Raw genomic sequence first — 13,596 nt, 5'->3', positions numbered from 1 at the left:
ATTGGGCCGAAAACGTTAGTTTTAGGTAATAAATTGTTTGTTCTCAGCGATAAGGTGTATTGTATGTTTCTACTGTATTATAGTTTTTTTTATAAAACAAATTTAGTTCTAATTAATACTTACTGATTCAAAGCAATTTCCATAGGCACACCAGGCTAAACAAAAAAAAAAAATCCATAAAATTTTTTAGTAAAAAGAAATTTGTATTTTGTAAACAGTAATATCTTATAAAAACATCTGCCCTAAAAAGTTTTAAAAAAATTCCAATAAAATATAGAAAATCAACAATAGAATTCTTTCTTTTCTTTTTGTTTAAAATAGAAAAGTTGAATCTTATATACTATACAATGTGCTTATTAGCAATAAATAAAAATTACAATGAACTACAGGTATACCTCGAGTTACGTCGTTCTCAATTATACATCACTTGTCAAAAAAGTATATGGAAAAATAAAAATCAAGTTTAAGTCATTTTATTCAGCTTTACATCCGTCCGCCACAAATATTGAAGTCGTAATATCACCAGAAAAGCGTTAAAAGCACATAAAATCATATTAAAATATGTAAATTTACAGTAAATGTTAATATAATCATCATAAATCTTAGAGAACGAAACATGAAAAAATCTGTGTTTCTGTGGTCTTTAAGTGCTCATTATTGGCATTTTCCATCGTAGTTACGACGTACGTCGAAACTACACAAGTAAATTCGACTTACGTCACCTCTCCTGGAACCAATTACCGACGTAAGGCGAGGTATACCTGTATTTACTGTATTTAAATTTTAGATATAAATTTACAAAAAATGCCTGAAATTTTAACTCAGTCCTATAAATATTTTGTGTCATAAATATTCTCACAATTTTACTAATAATTTCTATTTGCACATTTTTCATGGTAATGGTAATATACCATTGTATATCATCATTGCTATTAACATTTATTTCAAAACTACAATAAATGTTTTAATACAATAATTTAGTCTCAATTCAAATAATCTAATTGCAAGATAGAAATTTTTATATTTAAAGCTCTTCAAATGTAAATTCTGAATTGAATTTGCATTCAAAGAGTTTTATTAACAAATGTTAAGCAAATCAAATTGTTTTTGGAGGCAAACAATTTTTCAGAAAAGTATCTTTTCAGCCATCTGAAAAATTTAACCAGAAAAGATGACAGATTACTACTATCTTTTGAATACCTACCTTATGTGGCAATGACAGGATGGCTGAGGCAGTAAAGGCATGAACTTGCCTTCCTGAAGGACCCAGGTTTGAGATCAGAAGCTTCACTTTTTCATGAGTGAGTTATTCAAGATAAAGTGCTCTAGCCCTCCAGTTACCCAAGGTGGGCATAACCAAACCCATAATAGATAGGATTTAAAAGGCTGTCTTAGCTGTCACCAAACTATAGCAGAAATAGTTTTAAAAAACTTGGACAGTTGCACAGTGTTTCAGAAGAGGTGACTACAAGGATACATCCTTGTTTGCATCCTTGCAGCCACTTCAACATAAAACAAAATAAAATTGATGTAACTAAATAAATAGTTTTAGGCTTAATGCAGTTGGTACTTGCTTTGATTAATTTATTTTTTTCCTAGTTCATGTCCCATCTGATTCATGCAAACACATACATAACATTTACTGTGCATGTTAATTTTTAAATTTGTATTGGAGAAAAGCAACAAGAAAAATGATTCCTTGTTCTGTTTGCATTTATCCTGTTGCAAAACATAGTTAATGATATCTGTTGTTTTCATTACAGAAATAAAGACCAGAAAGATGACACCATTTCTAAATACTATATTACTATATACGGTGAAATGATTAATGAACACTCCTGAATAGCAGACACCTCTATCTAATGGACATTTTTACAATCTCCAGTCCCTTCAAATAACATATCTATTATATTTACCTCTAATGGATGCAATCATCCATAACCAACCTTACAAAAACACAATGTACTGCATTCAATATTGTGAAACAATTATGTATGAAATATTTTAAAATGAAAACAAAGAATCAGTTCAAATACTCTCTCAGATGACAAATTTTGACTGTAGGTGAATACAGACTGGCTGGAAATAGGAATGGAAAAGAGAACATGTTGAAAAAGTTGAACAATACTTTATCTATTAGAGAAGACTAATCTGATTAAGTTGTCAATCACCACATATTGTCAAACATATTAATGTTCTTTATTAATATTAATACTTGTGTTATTGTTGGATTAAGCTAATGGTACCAAGAAACCATAAACTTAGGATAAGTTATTCATTCATTGAATGAGAATGGTAGTATAGCAGTAATGAAAAAACTTAAAACAGTTTTACCACATTAATGCTGTTCTTGGAAGTTCAAAGGTCTTATTACAAAGGGAATTTGCCAGCCACTTTAAAATGTGGAAAGATATTCAGTATTCTTGAATTTAAGGTCATTTATTATCTTAACAATTTTGTGGTGGCTAAGATGTAATTTTTAATAAATCGTTTATTGAAAAAAGCAAAACTATTTGAAAAATTAACTACTTGATAACCAAAGAGCAGACAAATCTCTATATTGATTTTTATTAATCATGTGATATTCGGGGTTACTCAAAAGACGACAGGATATAATACAAAGAACAAAACTTTATTATCGAGTATGAACAAAAGGTTTTTTAGAATAATTCAGGTTCCAACTCTGGGAAAGTCCCTTCCAAAAAAAGTTTTTTCACAACACAAATATATACAAAATTCAAAATAATAAAAAAAAATTTGTTAATCCTTTAGAAGCCTAAAGTTATCCAATATGCCGGCTTTGAATTATGCAAGCATGAGCCGCAGTTTTTAAATTAACCTTAACCTACTTATAGCAAAATGATAGAAGACAGACATAGATAGATGAAGGAAGAAGAGAGATAGGATAGGGGTACCCAATTGTCTTGAATGTTCCCTCAGTGATTCAGGTAGACTCAAACTTCTTTTGTCTCACCAGATCATTACTCCACTCTCAGTCTCTGCACCTCTCTGTGAATTTTTCTTTTAGATGCTCCTTCTGAAACATCTCAAAGACTCTTACTATTTGGTCTTCTTATCCTATTCCTGGATTGAACACCACATTTTTGTACTCTTGTCATCTACTAACAAAACGACCAAAAGTATCTCCTTGATCTGGCCGATCTCTCTGGCGTCTACCCAAAAAGTGGCTCTGTCTCCCTTCAAATCGCCTCAGGGCCTTCTTCTACCCATTGTTCACTCCCCAGACCTTTGGGATTTGGGCATGGGTAGAAAGTTCTCGAATTTTGGGGAACAAAGAAATTAGAGAACAATAGAAAGTTGATAGGTATGAAAAAGATTGAGGAAAGAAAGAAATAAAATTATAATATGAACCTATAAACCAGGCGTGGGCAAATGCGGCTCCGAGAGCCACATGCGGCTCTTTTTGAGTTACATGCGGCTCTTGCTGAAAGTGTTAATTTCTGTTTTTTATTATTATTTTTACGATTTTATTTTTATAATTTTGTGAAAATACGTTTATTTAAAAAATTCAATATTTGTTTTATATTATATTTATATTATATAATAAAATCACACTCCTTACCATACTATCCGCCACGACAGTACAGAACTGCGGCTCCCATGCATTTTTCAAAACCTACATTGCGGCTCCCACTGAACTCTTGCTTGCCCACCCCTGCTATAAACTATATACAAATTATGATGTCATGCCTCAATCACTTAGATCACAAATCACATTATATATGCAAAGATAACAAATACATTTCCCACCCCTTGAGATGGCTAGCAAATCACCTTCGTAACTCATCATTCAAACTCTCACCGCCTAAACCAGAGGTCACCAAACTTTTTTCACAGCAAGCCAGATAACAGAGAATGACGAGTGCAGACCACATAACCATTTTGATCAATACAGTACACAATCTTGTAATTGCTTTTGTTAGAAACTTCATTGCAGAGACTTACAAAAAGTACTCTTATCCAAAGTTGAAAAAGAAAAAAAAATAATAATAATAATAATAATAATAATAATAATAATTTTATTTCACTGATTTTCCTAAAAATTACATTACTGTCAGATGCAAAAATCAGATTGAACCAATTTTGACAATTTTTATTTACTTATTTTAAATTTTTCTACTTAGTATGTTTGTTTACAATATATGATATTTCCATATAAATAATTATACTTTATATGGAATAATTATACTTTATGTTAGCTCATTTATGGCACAATGCGGCGACGGGCTGGATGAACTGACCTCACGGACTGTAGTTTGGTGATCCCTGGCCTAAACCAACCTTTGTCCACCCTTCTGTTCATAACAACTGTTTCATTTTTCCTTTTTTGTTACTTCCACCCACTTCATTTTTTATGAATTAATAATTAATCATCGTTTATGTTTTGTTGTAATTTTTATGTTCCATTTAAAGTATCCTGTCCAATCTATTGCTATTTAGAATTCAATTAAAATGAGACTTTTACAGCTGAAAATATCATTTTAATCATATATCCTACTTGTACTTTTTGGTGTATTCAAATTCCTAACACAAATGTGATGTTTTCATAATTCATCTTATTCTTCACTATATGATGGCCACAACAAAACACAGTATAGCCATCAGTACCTCCTAATAGTGGACATCTTTGAATAGCAGACTAACTTCTCAGTCCTGATGGTGTCTGCTGTTCAGAAATTATACTATATTTCTGATTAACTGATAAACTTCTGATAAACTGAAAATACTCAAGGTTTCTGAAAATTCTTATTCCAAGTATTAAAATGAAATTGATTTTACAGATGTTCATTAGCCTATGAATAATTAATTTAAACAAACAAAATTATTGGTAGAAACAAAACATTGTACTGTGTGTGTTTTGCTATAAAGAATAGTGTTAAAGATTGAGAGCTAATTTAATATTTCGTGAACATATTAAACTTTAGTAGTGAAATTTTATATAAATTGTTATAAATGTAAAAACATGTTAAGAGTAAAATTTAAATTTCTGATTAAATTGAAGTATAGAAATAGATCAAATAGTTGAATAAATCCCATTTTTACTTACTACTTAAAATTTTTAACACATGCACAAAATACAAAAAATAAGTACAAAAATAATACTTACTGATACTATTGCAACTTTCATCCATTCTGTACCAAGGTCAACAGACATAACTGCTACACTATAAACTAAAATGTAGAATAGTAGAATTAACATTTTTATTCAATCATTTCAAACATGTTAAAAACTATCATTTAAATATATAAGGTATGATCAGTAAATTCTGACAATTTTTTTCTTACAAAATGAAAAATGTTAGCAGGTGGGTGTTGCACCTCAACAATAGTCTAGACATTAGTGTGTTTGTGTACCAGATATCATCATGGCTCACATGCAGTGGTAGAAAGATGAGAAGGGATACCATATAATGTTAGTGTCACATTCTAAATTGTTGGACCTACAGGAGAAACATGTAGCAATCAAATTTAATGTGAAATTAGGAGAAATGGCCATAGAAGTCCACAAACTAATGAAAGAGGCCACAACAATAACAGTATGATCATGGTTTTGATATAGAGTATGCATTATATTCATAAGTTAATTTTTTCTGGGTTTTGATGCCTTGAAAATTGGATGCACATTAGAACCAAAAGAATACAATAGTATAAAGAATAAAACTATGTAAAGTAAATTATTATTAAATTATTACTTAATTGAAAAAGGCTGTCAGACTAGGTTTTGTTTTCAGAATGTATTTTAATCTTATTTATTCCATTGTTTATTAAACAAAAGTTATACTGATTAACTCCTTGTTTATAAACTGAAGTTCATTAATGCTGAAACACATTTTTAAGAAGTCAAAAAAAAATTGCTTTTTATTTTGGAATCGTATCTTTTTGGGATATCTATATTATTTGATTCCACCATTATACATATTAGAACTAAAATTCTAGCTTTAATCTATAAGAGATGAAAGATATTTTAAAACAATGTCCCTCTTTTTTCCTTAAAATCTTCTTGAAGTTCATTAATGCTGAAACATTATGTAAAAGAGAATAAAGAGGGAATATCATATTTAAACAATACATATATATAACAATAATAAAATTAATTATATATAATTTATCTAATATAACAACAACAACAACAAATTGTTATTAAAATATCTTTTAATCATATTAGTTTTTAAAGTACCCAAAAGTCCCAAATGTCATTGAGGAAAGATGTATTATCTCCAAATATAACAGAAAACTCATTATTAATAATTGACTCATGGAGTAGACAAACAAATATTAATATTTATAACACAGTATTTCAAACATCTATAAATCAAAATTCATGTGAAGTACTAATTAGTGAGGTTGAGGCCAAAGTTTTAAATGCGAGCATGATTCCACTGACTTTCCAAACACCATTTGTCAAACTTCTAGGCTTACAGAAAAGTGGCGCTGAACGTCTGACGTATGCTGAGGTTTGGTTCTATGGAGGACTTATCACACACTATTGACATTTGTCAGAATAACCGAATTTTAATGAATAATCATTGTTTTCTAATATAAAACCACTTGTATTTTAGAGTCCTTTAAACCCACCAAATTGAAACAAGCATTACTAATGAGAGACAGATACTGTCCAAAATGCATACCATAGTTATAATAAAACTGTGTTTGCCCATTACTGTTTGATTACTCTGACAAACATCAATAGTATATAAGTCCTCTGTAGAGCCAAACCTTAGAGCTGCTGAAAACTAGCGCTTTGTGAGAGCAAAACGCTAACAAATGTGCACTAGCATATCCAATGACATCAAAGGCTCCGCCCCTTTCTTTGTGGCCGCATGGTTTTTCCTTTGCTAGTGCAGTGATGCGAGCATATACTTGCTGTTGACAGAATTTGACAGATAGAGCAGTCATGCTAGCAAGAGAAAGCGAGGAAAATGTATGACTGCATAAACATGTTGTCAAGCATTGAAAAAGAAATAATAGAATTTTATCAATGTAAGTAAATTACATGATTAATACATTCAGTATTGAAAAGAAAATAATATGAACATTGTACATAAATATTTTCAGCTAGTTAAGCTAACTAGTTAGGCTTAACTAGTAGGCATTTTTCCCCATGTTGTTTCCAAGTTTGGAACGAAAACTGACTGATTACAGTATAGGTATAATGAAATGTTTGTTCTATAGCCAATCCAAGTCATGTCGACTACTACAAAAAGAACAAGAGGGATTCCACACTAACACAATTAGGAGAGCTTTTAGCTTCTAAACATGGAATCAACATCACTTGTAATTAATCTGGACCATGAATTTAATAACCAGCCTGTTGGCAGCACTAGTCGCTAATCTCCTGTGATGCAGAACTTTTATGTGAGCAAACGTTGTGTAGTTTGCGGCTGCTTCATGTCCGCATAGCTTACCTAGCAAAAATGGCTCGTAGCCTCATGGGAAAAAAGGCAGGGCTTTGGAATGCAACCAAGCATACGCTAGCTCCCACTTCCCACAGTTTGCAATGGCTCTTAGTGCTCATATATCCAAAATTTTAATATACAGTCGACTCCGCATAAGTCGACACCTGGATAACTCGACACCATCGGTTAAGTAGTCACTTTTCTGTGGTCCTGGCCGACTTACGTAGGCATAATTGTTAAAAAAACTCCAGTTTACTCGACACCGTTTAACTCATCACTACTGAATAAGTCGACATACTTTTGCTGTCCCACACTCCGATAAGTCGTCACCCCTCTTGAAAAAATGAATTCACTCCGCACGTGTGGTGTGAACTCGTTTTTTTTCAGGAGGGGGAGTAGATTTATTTATTAATATATAATTAATATATTATTATTATTAATATATATATACATATTAATAAAAATGCCTTAACATTTTATGTATAAAATAATAACAGATAAACAAAAAGAAAATATAAAATCTACATCAGCGTCATATTAGAATACAATTTTGCATTTTCTCACGCTAGAGGCATTAAGAATCCTAAGACGTTACTTTCCAACAATTGACAATTGAAAAGATGATGTTTTCAAGGCGTTTGTGATCGTTGAAAAAGAAAGTCGAGACAGTTAAGTGCTCAAAGCAAACAACACTAAATGAATTTTTCAGTTTTTCGTCTACAGAGTAATCGTAAATGTATTGTAAACCAATACTATTGTTTAACGCAATACTGTATTTTCCTAATTGTAGTTTTGTGGTTTTTTTTCAACTTCGCTTTAGTTGTCACATCGGATAACTTGACACATTTTCACTTCCCCTTGGGGTGCTGACTTATGCGGAGTCGACTGTATTAACCCTTTCCCGGCCAGGGTACCGATCTATCGTTACCCTAATTGTTAAGCAAAAAGGCCAGGGTACCAATTGATCGTTACCCTGTTAACAATCGATTTTTATAAAATTAATCGACAACAAATGTCAGCACTTGACGGCATCGTCTTGTTTATCGTCTGTTTCACATATTTTTGTGCAGGTGGTGTTTTGTTGACTTAAAAAATTTTAATTATTGGTTTTTTTTTCTTAATTTTTCATTTTCTGATAATTTTTTATTTCATTTTTAGCATATTCATGCAATAATATTACTATACTAAGTTCATTCATGCTATAATAAGTTTATTCAGCTATAATATGTTAATGCATTATAAATATTCAAGTTATGACCCTCAGTTCTGATATTTTATGTATTTTTTTTAATTTTTAATTTTTTTTTAAATCTAAAATATCAGCAAATCTTACATCTATTGCTACTGGTAATCATATGTTTATTACAAAAATATATAATCTTGTTTGATATGAAATGGATAAAGTATATTAGTTCATTGGGGATACTATAGATTACCACCTATGGAATTTCGGGTCTGAGCATATATCTGAACTCGGGAGACGAGACGAGTTCAACAATACCCTACTTTTGGACCGGAAACGAAAAATAATAAAGTTATCATACTTTTTTCCAGCGATCGCGCATGATAGGGAGTCATGTCGCTCTCTCCGCTAAGTCGGCCTCGCTATCGCAATCGGGAGTCGCGTCGCTTGCCGTTAAAATTGCCTTTAATTGACGTTCCCCCCTTTTTTACTTTGTTCAAGAACTACCATGAATCAATAACTAGCGACATTTAGCACATGGCAGCCTGCCGGCGGCTCCCCTCCGGGAGGTTAGTCAGGAGCACAAACAGTGGGAATGGCCACCATGTTCGCTGCCATAGGTAACATTAACCGAAATGGCGATCGCGCGATGATCGGAAGTCGCATCGCTCTCTCCGCTCTCGTATCGCGTGTTTAACCCTACTGGAAATGACCGTAGTCTGACGTCATGGTTTGCAGACTTTACCGCAAGATGGCAGTACTAGCAACTATGGTACTGTCTTCATGAGAGCATTAAAAAAGTATGGTAACTTAAAAACCTATATGATAACGTTGATAACTTGAAAACGTATGATAACTTTTTTATTTTTTGTCTCTGGTCCAAAAATAGGGTACCGTTGAACTCGTCTCTGTCCCAAGTTCAAATATATAATCAAAGTCCTGAAATTCCATAAGTGGTAATCTATAGTACACCCAGTTAATTATATTAGTTGAAAGCATAATAAAGTTTATATTTCAAACAAATGTTTGATATAATGTGCGATAATTTCACAATGAATAAACGTACATGCATAAGTGTTATATCAAATTGTACAGAACAATATTCTACGTCATTCTGGCACAGTGACAATAAGAATGAAGTAACCAGACAATGTTAATTTTGACAAAAAGTAACAAATTTTCAAGTTTGAAATTCAGTTATCATATATTTTTTTTCCTCATAAATTTTTCAAACAAACTTTATTGAAAAATGTTGTATTTAAAACTAACTATATTGATAAATATATGTGATTTTTTTCATATGAATAGAATAATATTTAAAAATTCACCAAAAATTAAATTAATATTGCCTGATTCACCTATTTTGCCCTTGGCCATTTTACAAAATAAACATAAACAAGGGGGCGTGGCAAACAACAGGCTAAGGGTTAAAAGTTCCAATTTCGATATTCAAACGAATGAGACTTAAGTCTATAATTAAATCAGATGCTCATATTTATAATTCAACTATCATGTCAGTTATAAAATATTAATGCATTTCAGGGTTATTATTATTGTTATAATCCTGTTATCAAAATGTTCTGTTAAACAAACAGCAAACAGTTTTAATAATTACAAAAACTTTTTATAGAAATGAATAATTTTAGATATTTTATTTTTTTTTATCTTGAAATTATGAAGGGAGAGAATAATATGAGATTGGAATAATTCCTTAAAACTATTCCAATGACCAATTCTGAATTTGATATAAATTTCTAAATCTGGATTTGTTCATATTTTAAATTATATTGGCAATGAAATTAAACATCAAAATGGAGAAGGATTGTCAATAACTGCCAAACAACAGTTGTTGATGGCCATAAGATTTTGTGCTACTGGAAGCTTTAAGAAGATAGCTGGCAACCTTAGTTTTTCTGATGTCACAAATGAATAACCCTATTGGCTGAACAACTCCTAAGAGGAGGAGTAATGGCAAAGAAAGTAAGATCAAACGTTTTGTTGAGGTTCATTTAGATGGCATTCAGAAATAGACAACTGTCATCTTTGCATTGCATTTTAAACCGCAGTTCAGCCAGCCAACATCTAGACACCATTCGGCTGTTAACTCTGTAAACATGAAATTGGCCAAATAGCATAGCATAGCCAATAGCATAGTTGTTAGACTGGTTTTGCTATACAAGTTCTCCTTGTAGCCTAAGGAGTAAAAACAATTTAGTCTTTAGCTACAAAGTAGGAGAAAGTTTTGAGCTTAGAGTTAATCGTTGTTTAACATAAACTTCATCTCTGCAATCAGATGTTAATGTAATAGCCATCTTCACAATATATGCAAAACTGTCAGTTACAAGCAGCAACACTATGGTGCTGGATCCTTTCTGGCCATGGAATACCTAAAGCCCTATTTACAAATTAAGTTAGTTTCATGATTGTTTTCCAAGTATGTGACTTGGATGACTTCTCTTCTATTAGGCTTTTAACTATTGCATTAGCAATATACCATCCAATAGCATCTATTTCATCCATTGATATCTAAATATCCTCCTATACTGTTGCAAATTTCATTTAAAAACACTTTGTAGCAGATATTCAAGTACTTTTTCCTTAGAGTTAAACTCAGTAGGAACATTTCAATTGCTGTGCTTTGAAAAATGTTCTGAATGTTTCAATATTAAATTTATTTCATAGAATTCCTCCTATAAGCATTGCTTTGCACAGGTCTTTGTTGAAAGGATCATATTTTTGTATTTTTGAACACTCAGCAGTTAAAATGCAACACATTTAACTGGTGAGTTTTCAAAAACACAAGAATGCAATTGCATTTCTGGTTTTTTCTTATATCTGTCATAGAATTTTTTATGATATTCTGTTGACAAGTGCTGCTGTACTAGAAATTTTTTGAAGCACCCTACTGACCTTTGACAAACCTGGAAAAAATTAGTGCTACCATTAGTGATTAAGTAATCTTCACAAAGATCTTTTATCCATTGTTGCATTAAAACTTTTCTAGAAGTCTCTTTACCCCATTGTTAAATAAATATTAATACAGTAGAGAGTCGTTAATCAGAACGATTTTCAGTCGGACTGTGTTGTGCTGAATTGAACGTTCTTGATACTAGATTTACTTCTAAATTTTATATTTACTTTACTTCTAAATATAATTTTTATGTTTTTATATTCTTCAATATATTTATTTTGTTTGTACAAAATAAAGAAATAATTTTTAATGATACGATAGCCTCGATTATTATTATAAAAATTTTCATCAGGCTTAAAATCGACGAAAATTCAACACGAAGCGACACACAACAGAGAAAAATTTGAACATCGGACAGGTTAATATATTTTTTCGTACATAATCAGTAATCGGAACAAAATCACTAATCTGAACAACCCCAGTCCCCAATTGATTCCGATTACCAACTCTCTACTGTAGTACTGTATTTACAATATGGTAGGAAAAATTCACAAATACACACTAGATCAGATTTAATATTAGTAGAAAAACAAAAAAGTTCACAGATATCATCAAAAAGAAGCAAAAACCAACAATAGGTCTCCACTTGAAGATGTTTCCTAATAAAGAGGGAATTTCTTAGTTACATGTTTTCTCATGTAGATTACTAATCGATGTGTTTGTTGGCAGATTTCAAATATTTGAATTCAGTGTATTCATCATATTGTAAGGTGCAGTGATATGTTTCATGTTATCAGCAGTAGAAATAGATTATAGTCAAGACCTTGTGTTAAAAAATGTTTCCAATCCTATGCAACCAAAGCTGGGGCAATTAGAATTATGGAATATGGTCCAATTGAAAATTTAGAATTCATATATCATTACAAAATTAGAAAATTAGATTATTATTATTTGGCTGGTTAATCATATATCACGATTAACCAGCCAAATATTTTAAAAAATTTATCAAACTATTGCATCTGCAAACCTACATTTTTCAAAATTTCCCTAGAAATCCTAATTGGAAAAAAAAATTCCTCCTACAGTCCTTAGATCAGAGCCAAATTTCTTAGATCTGGAGAAATTTCCCTAACTTCCCATCACTAAGAACAGTCTGGAAAATTCAGTAAGTCATTGAATAGAAGGACAATATACTATCATCACTAACAATGGCATTAGGTTATGGTCCCTTCCATAAGGATTAGTAGATGTCAAATTAGTCTCAGACAATAACTATAATAACTATTGGATTTTTTTCATGTTTATCATCATCTAGCAATAATAATGTGCAATATTTTGAAATTTCTTCTTCTTCTTGACCTTTTCCCAACAATATGGCATTAGCACTTCCATTCTGTCCTGTTCAAAGCAACTTCTGCAGACACACCACACTCCTTCATATTAAGTTTAAGAGTCTCATTCCAGGTCTTTCTAGATTGTACTCTCCTCCTTGCCCCTTCCATTGACATTCCCAGGACTCTTTGCACTGGAGCTGTTTCTGGTTGACAAACCACCACATGTAGATTTTTCCCTCAGTTTTTCTTCTATCTCCATGATGTACAAGCTTCCCCTGATGTAACTGATCCTCATCTTATCTTTCCTTGTGACACCACTCATCCATCTCAGCATCTACATTTCTGGAATATGCATCCTCTGTACCTGCACTTTCTTCACAGCCTAGCACTCTGAACAGTACCTCAAGACCTAATAACCATTTTATGAAATTTTTCTTTTAATCTTGGCAACATTCTTCTGTCACAAAGTACTCAGTAGCACCTCTCAATTTAGTCCAATCAGCTGTAACTCTTTTCTCATCAACAATCTCTCCATCTTGCTGGAGAGCTGACCCCAAATATTTGAATCTTTCACTCTCTTTCATTCTCATTCCTTCAATTTTCACATCAATGTAATTCTGAGAAGCATATTTCATATACTCCATTTTATTTCTACTGATCTTTAAACAAACATTTTCCTTCCAGTCTTTCCTCCAATTTTCCAACTTACAATGTAATTTGTCTTTGTCCACATCAATAAGAACAATACCC

At 31.7% G+C, this 13,596-nt stretch overlaps 2 protein-coding genes across 3 annotated transcripts in view; one reads left to right on the top strand and one right to left on the bottom strand.

Moving 5' to 3' along the window:
• LOC136977669 (uncharacterized) overlaps positions 1–13,596 on the top strand; it is a 79,785-nt gene that overhangs the window by 34,741 nt on the left and 31,448 nt on the right. The window lies entirely within an intron of this gene.
• Positions 1–13,596, bottom strand: part of LOC136977672 (hypoxia up-regulated protein 1-like) — a 64,574-nt gene that overhangs the window by 36,437 nt on the left and 14,541 nt on the right. For both annotated transcript variants that reach the window (XM_067273215.1, XM_067273214.1), the window contains exons 3-4: positions 5,129–5,193; positions 124–155 (exon numbers count right to left, since the gene is read on the bottom strand). In XM_067273215.1, coding sequence (XP_067129316.1) covers positions 124–155; positions 5,129–5,193 — 97 coding nt within the window. The remainder of the gene's footprint in view (positions 1–123; positions 156–5,128; positions 5,194–13,596) is intronic.

This window comes from Centruroides vittatus, unplaced genomic scaffold (assembly GCF_030686945.1).
Source record: "Centruroides vittatus isolate TY-2023 unplaced genomic scaffold, ASM3068694v2 contig_466, whole genome shotgun sequence".
NCBI classification, from domain to species: domain Eukaryota; kingdom Metazoa; phylum Arthropoda; class Arachnida; order Scorpiones; family Buthidae; genus Centruroides; species Centruroides vittatus.
Note: the sequence above shows the minus strand (reverse complement) of the source record. Positions and strands in the feature narration are given on the sequence as shown.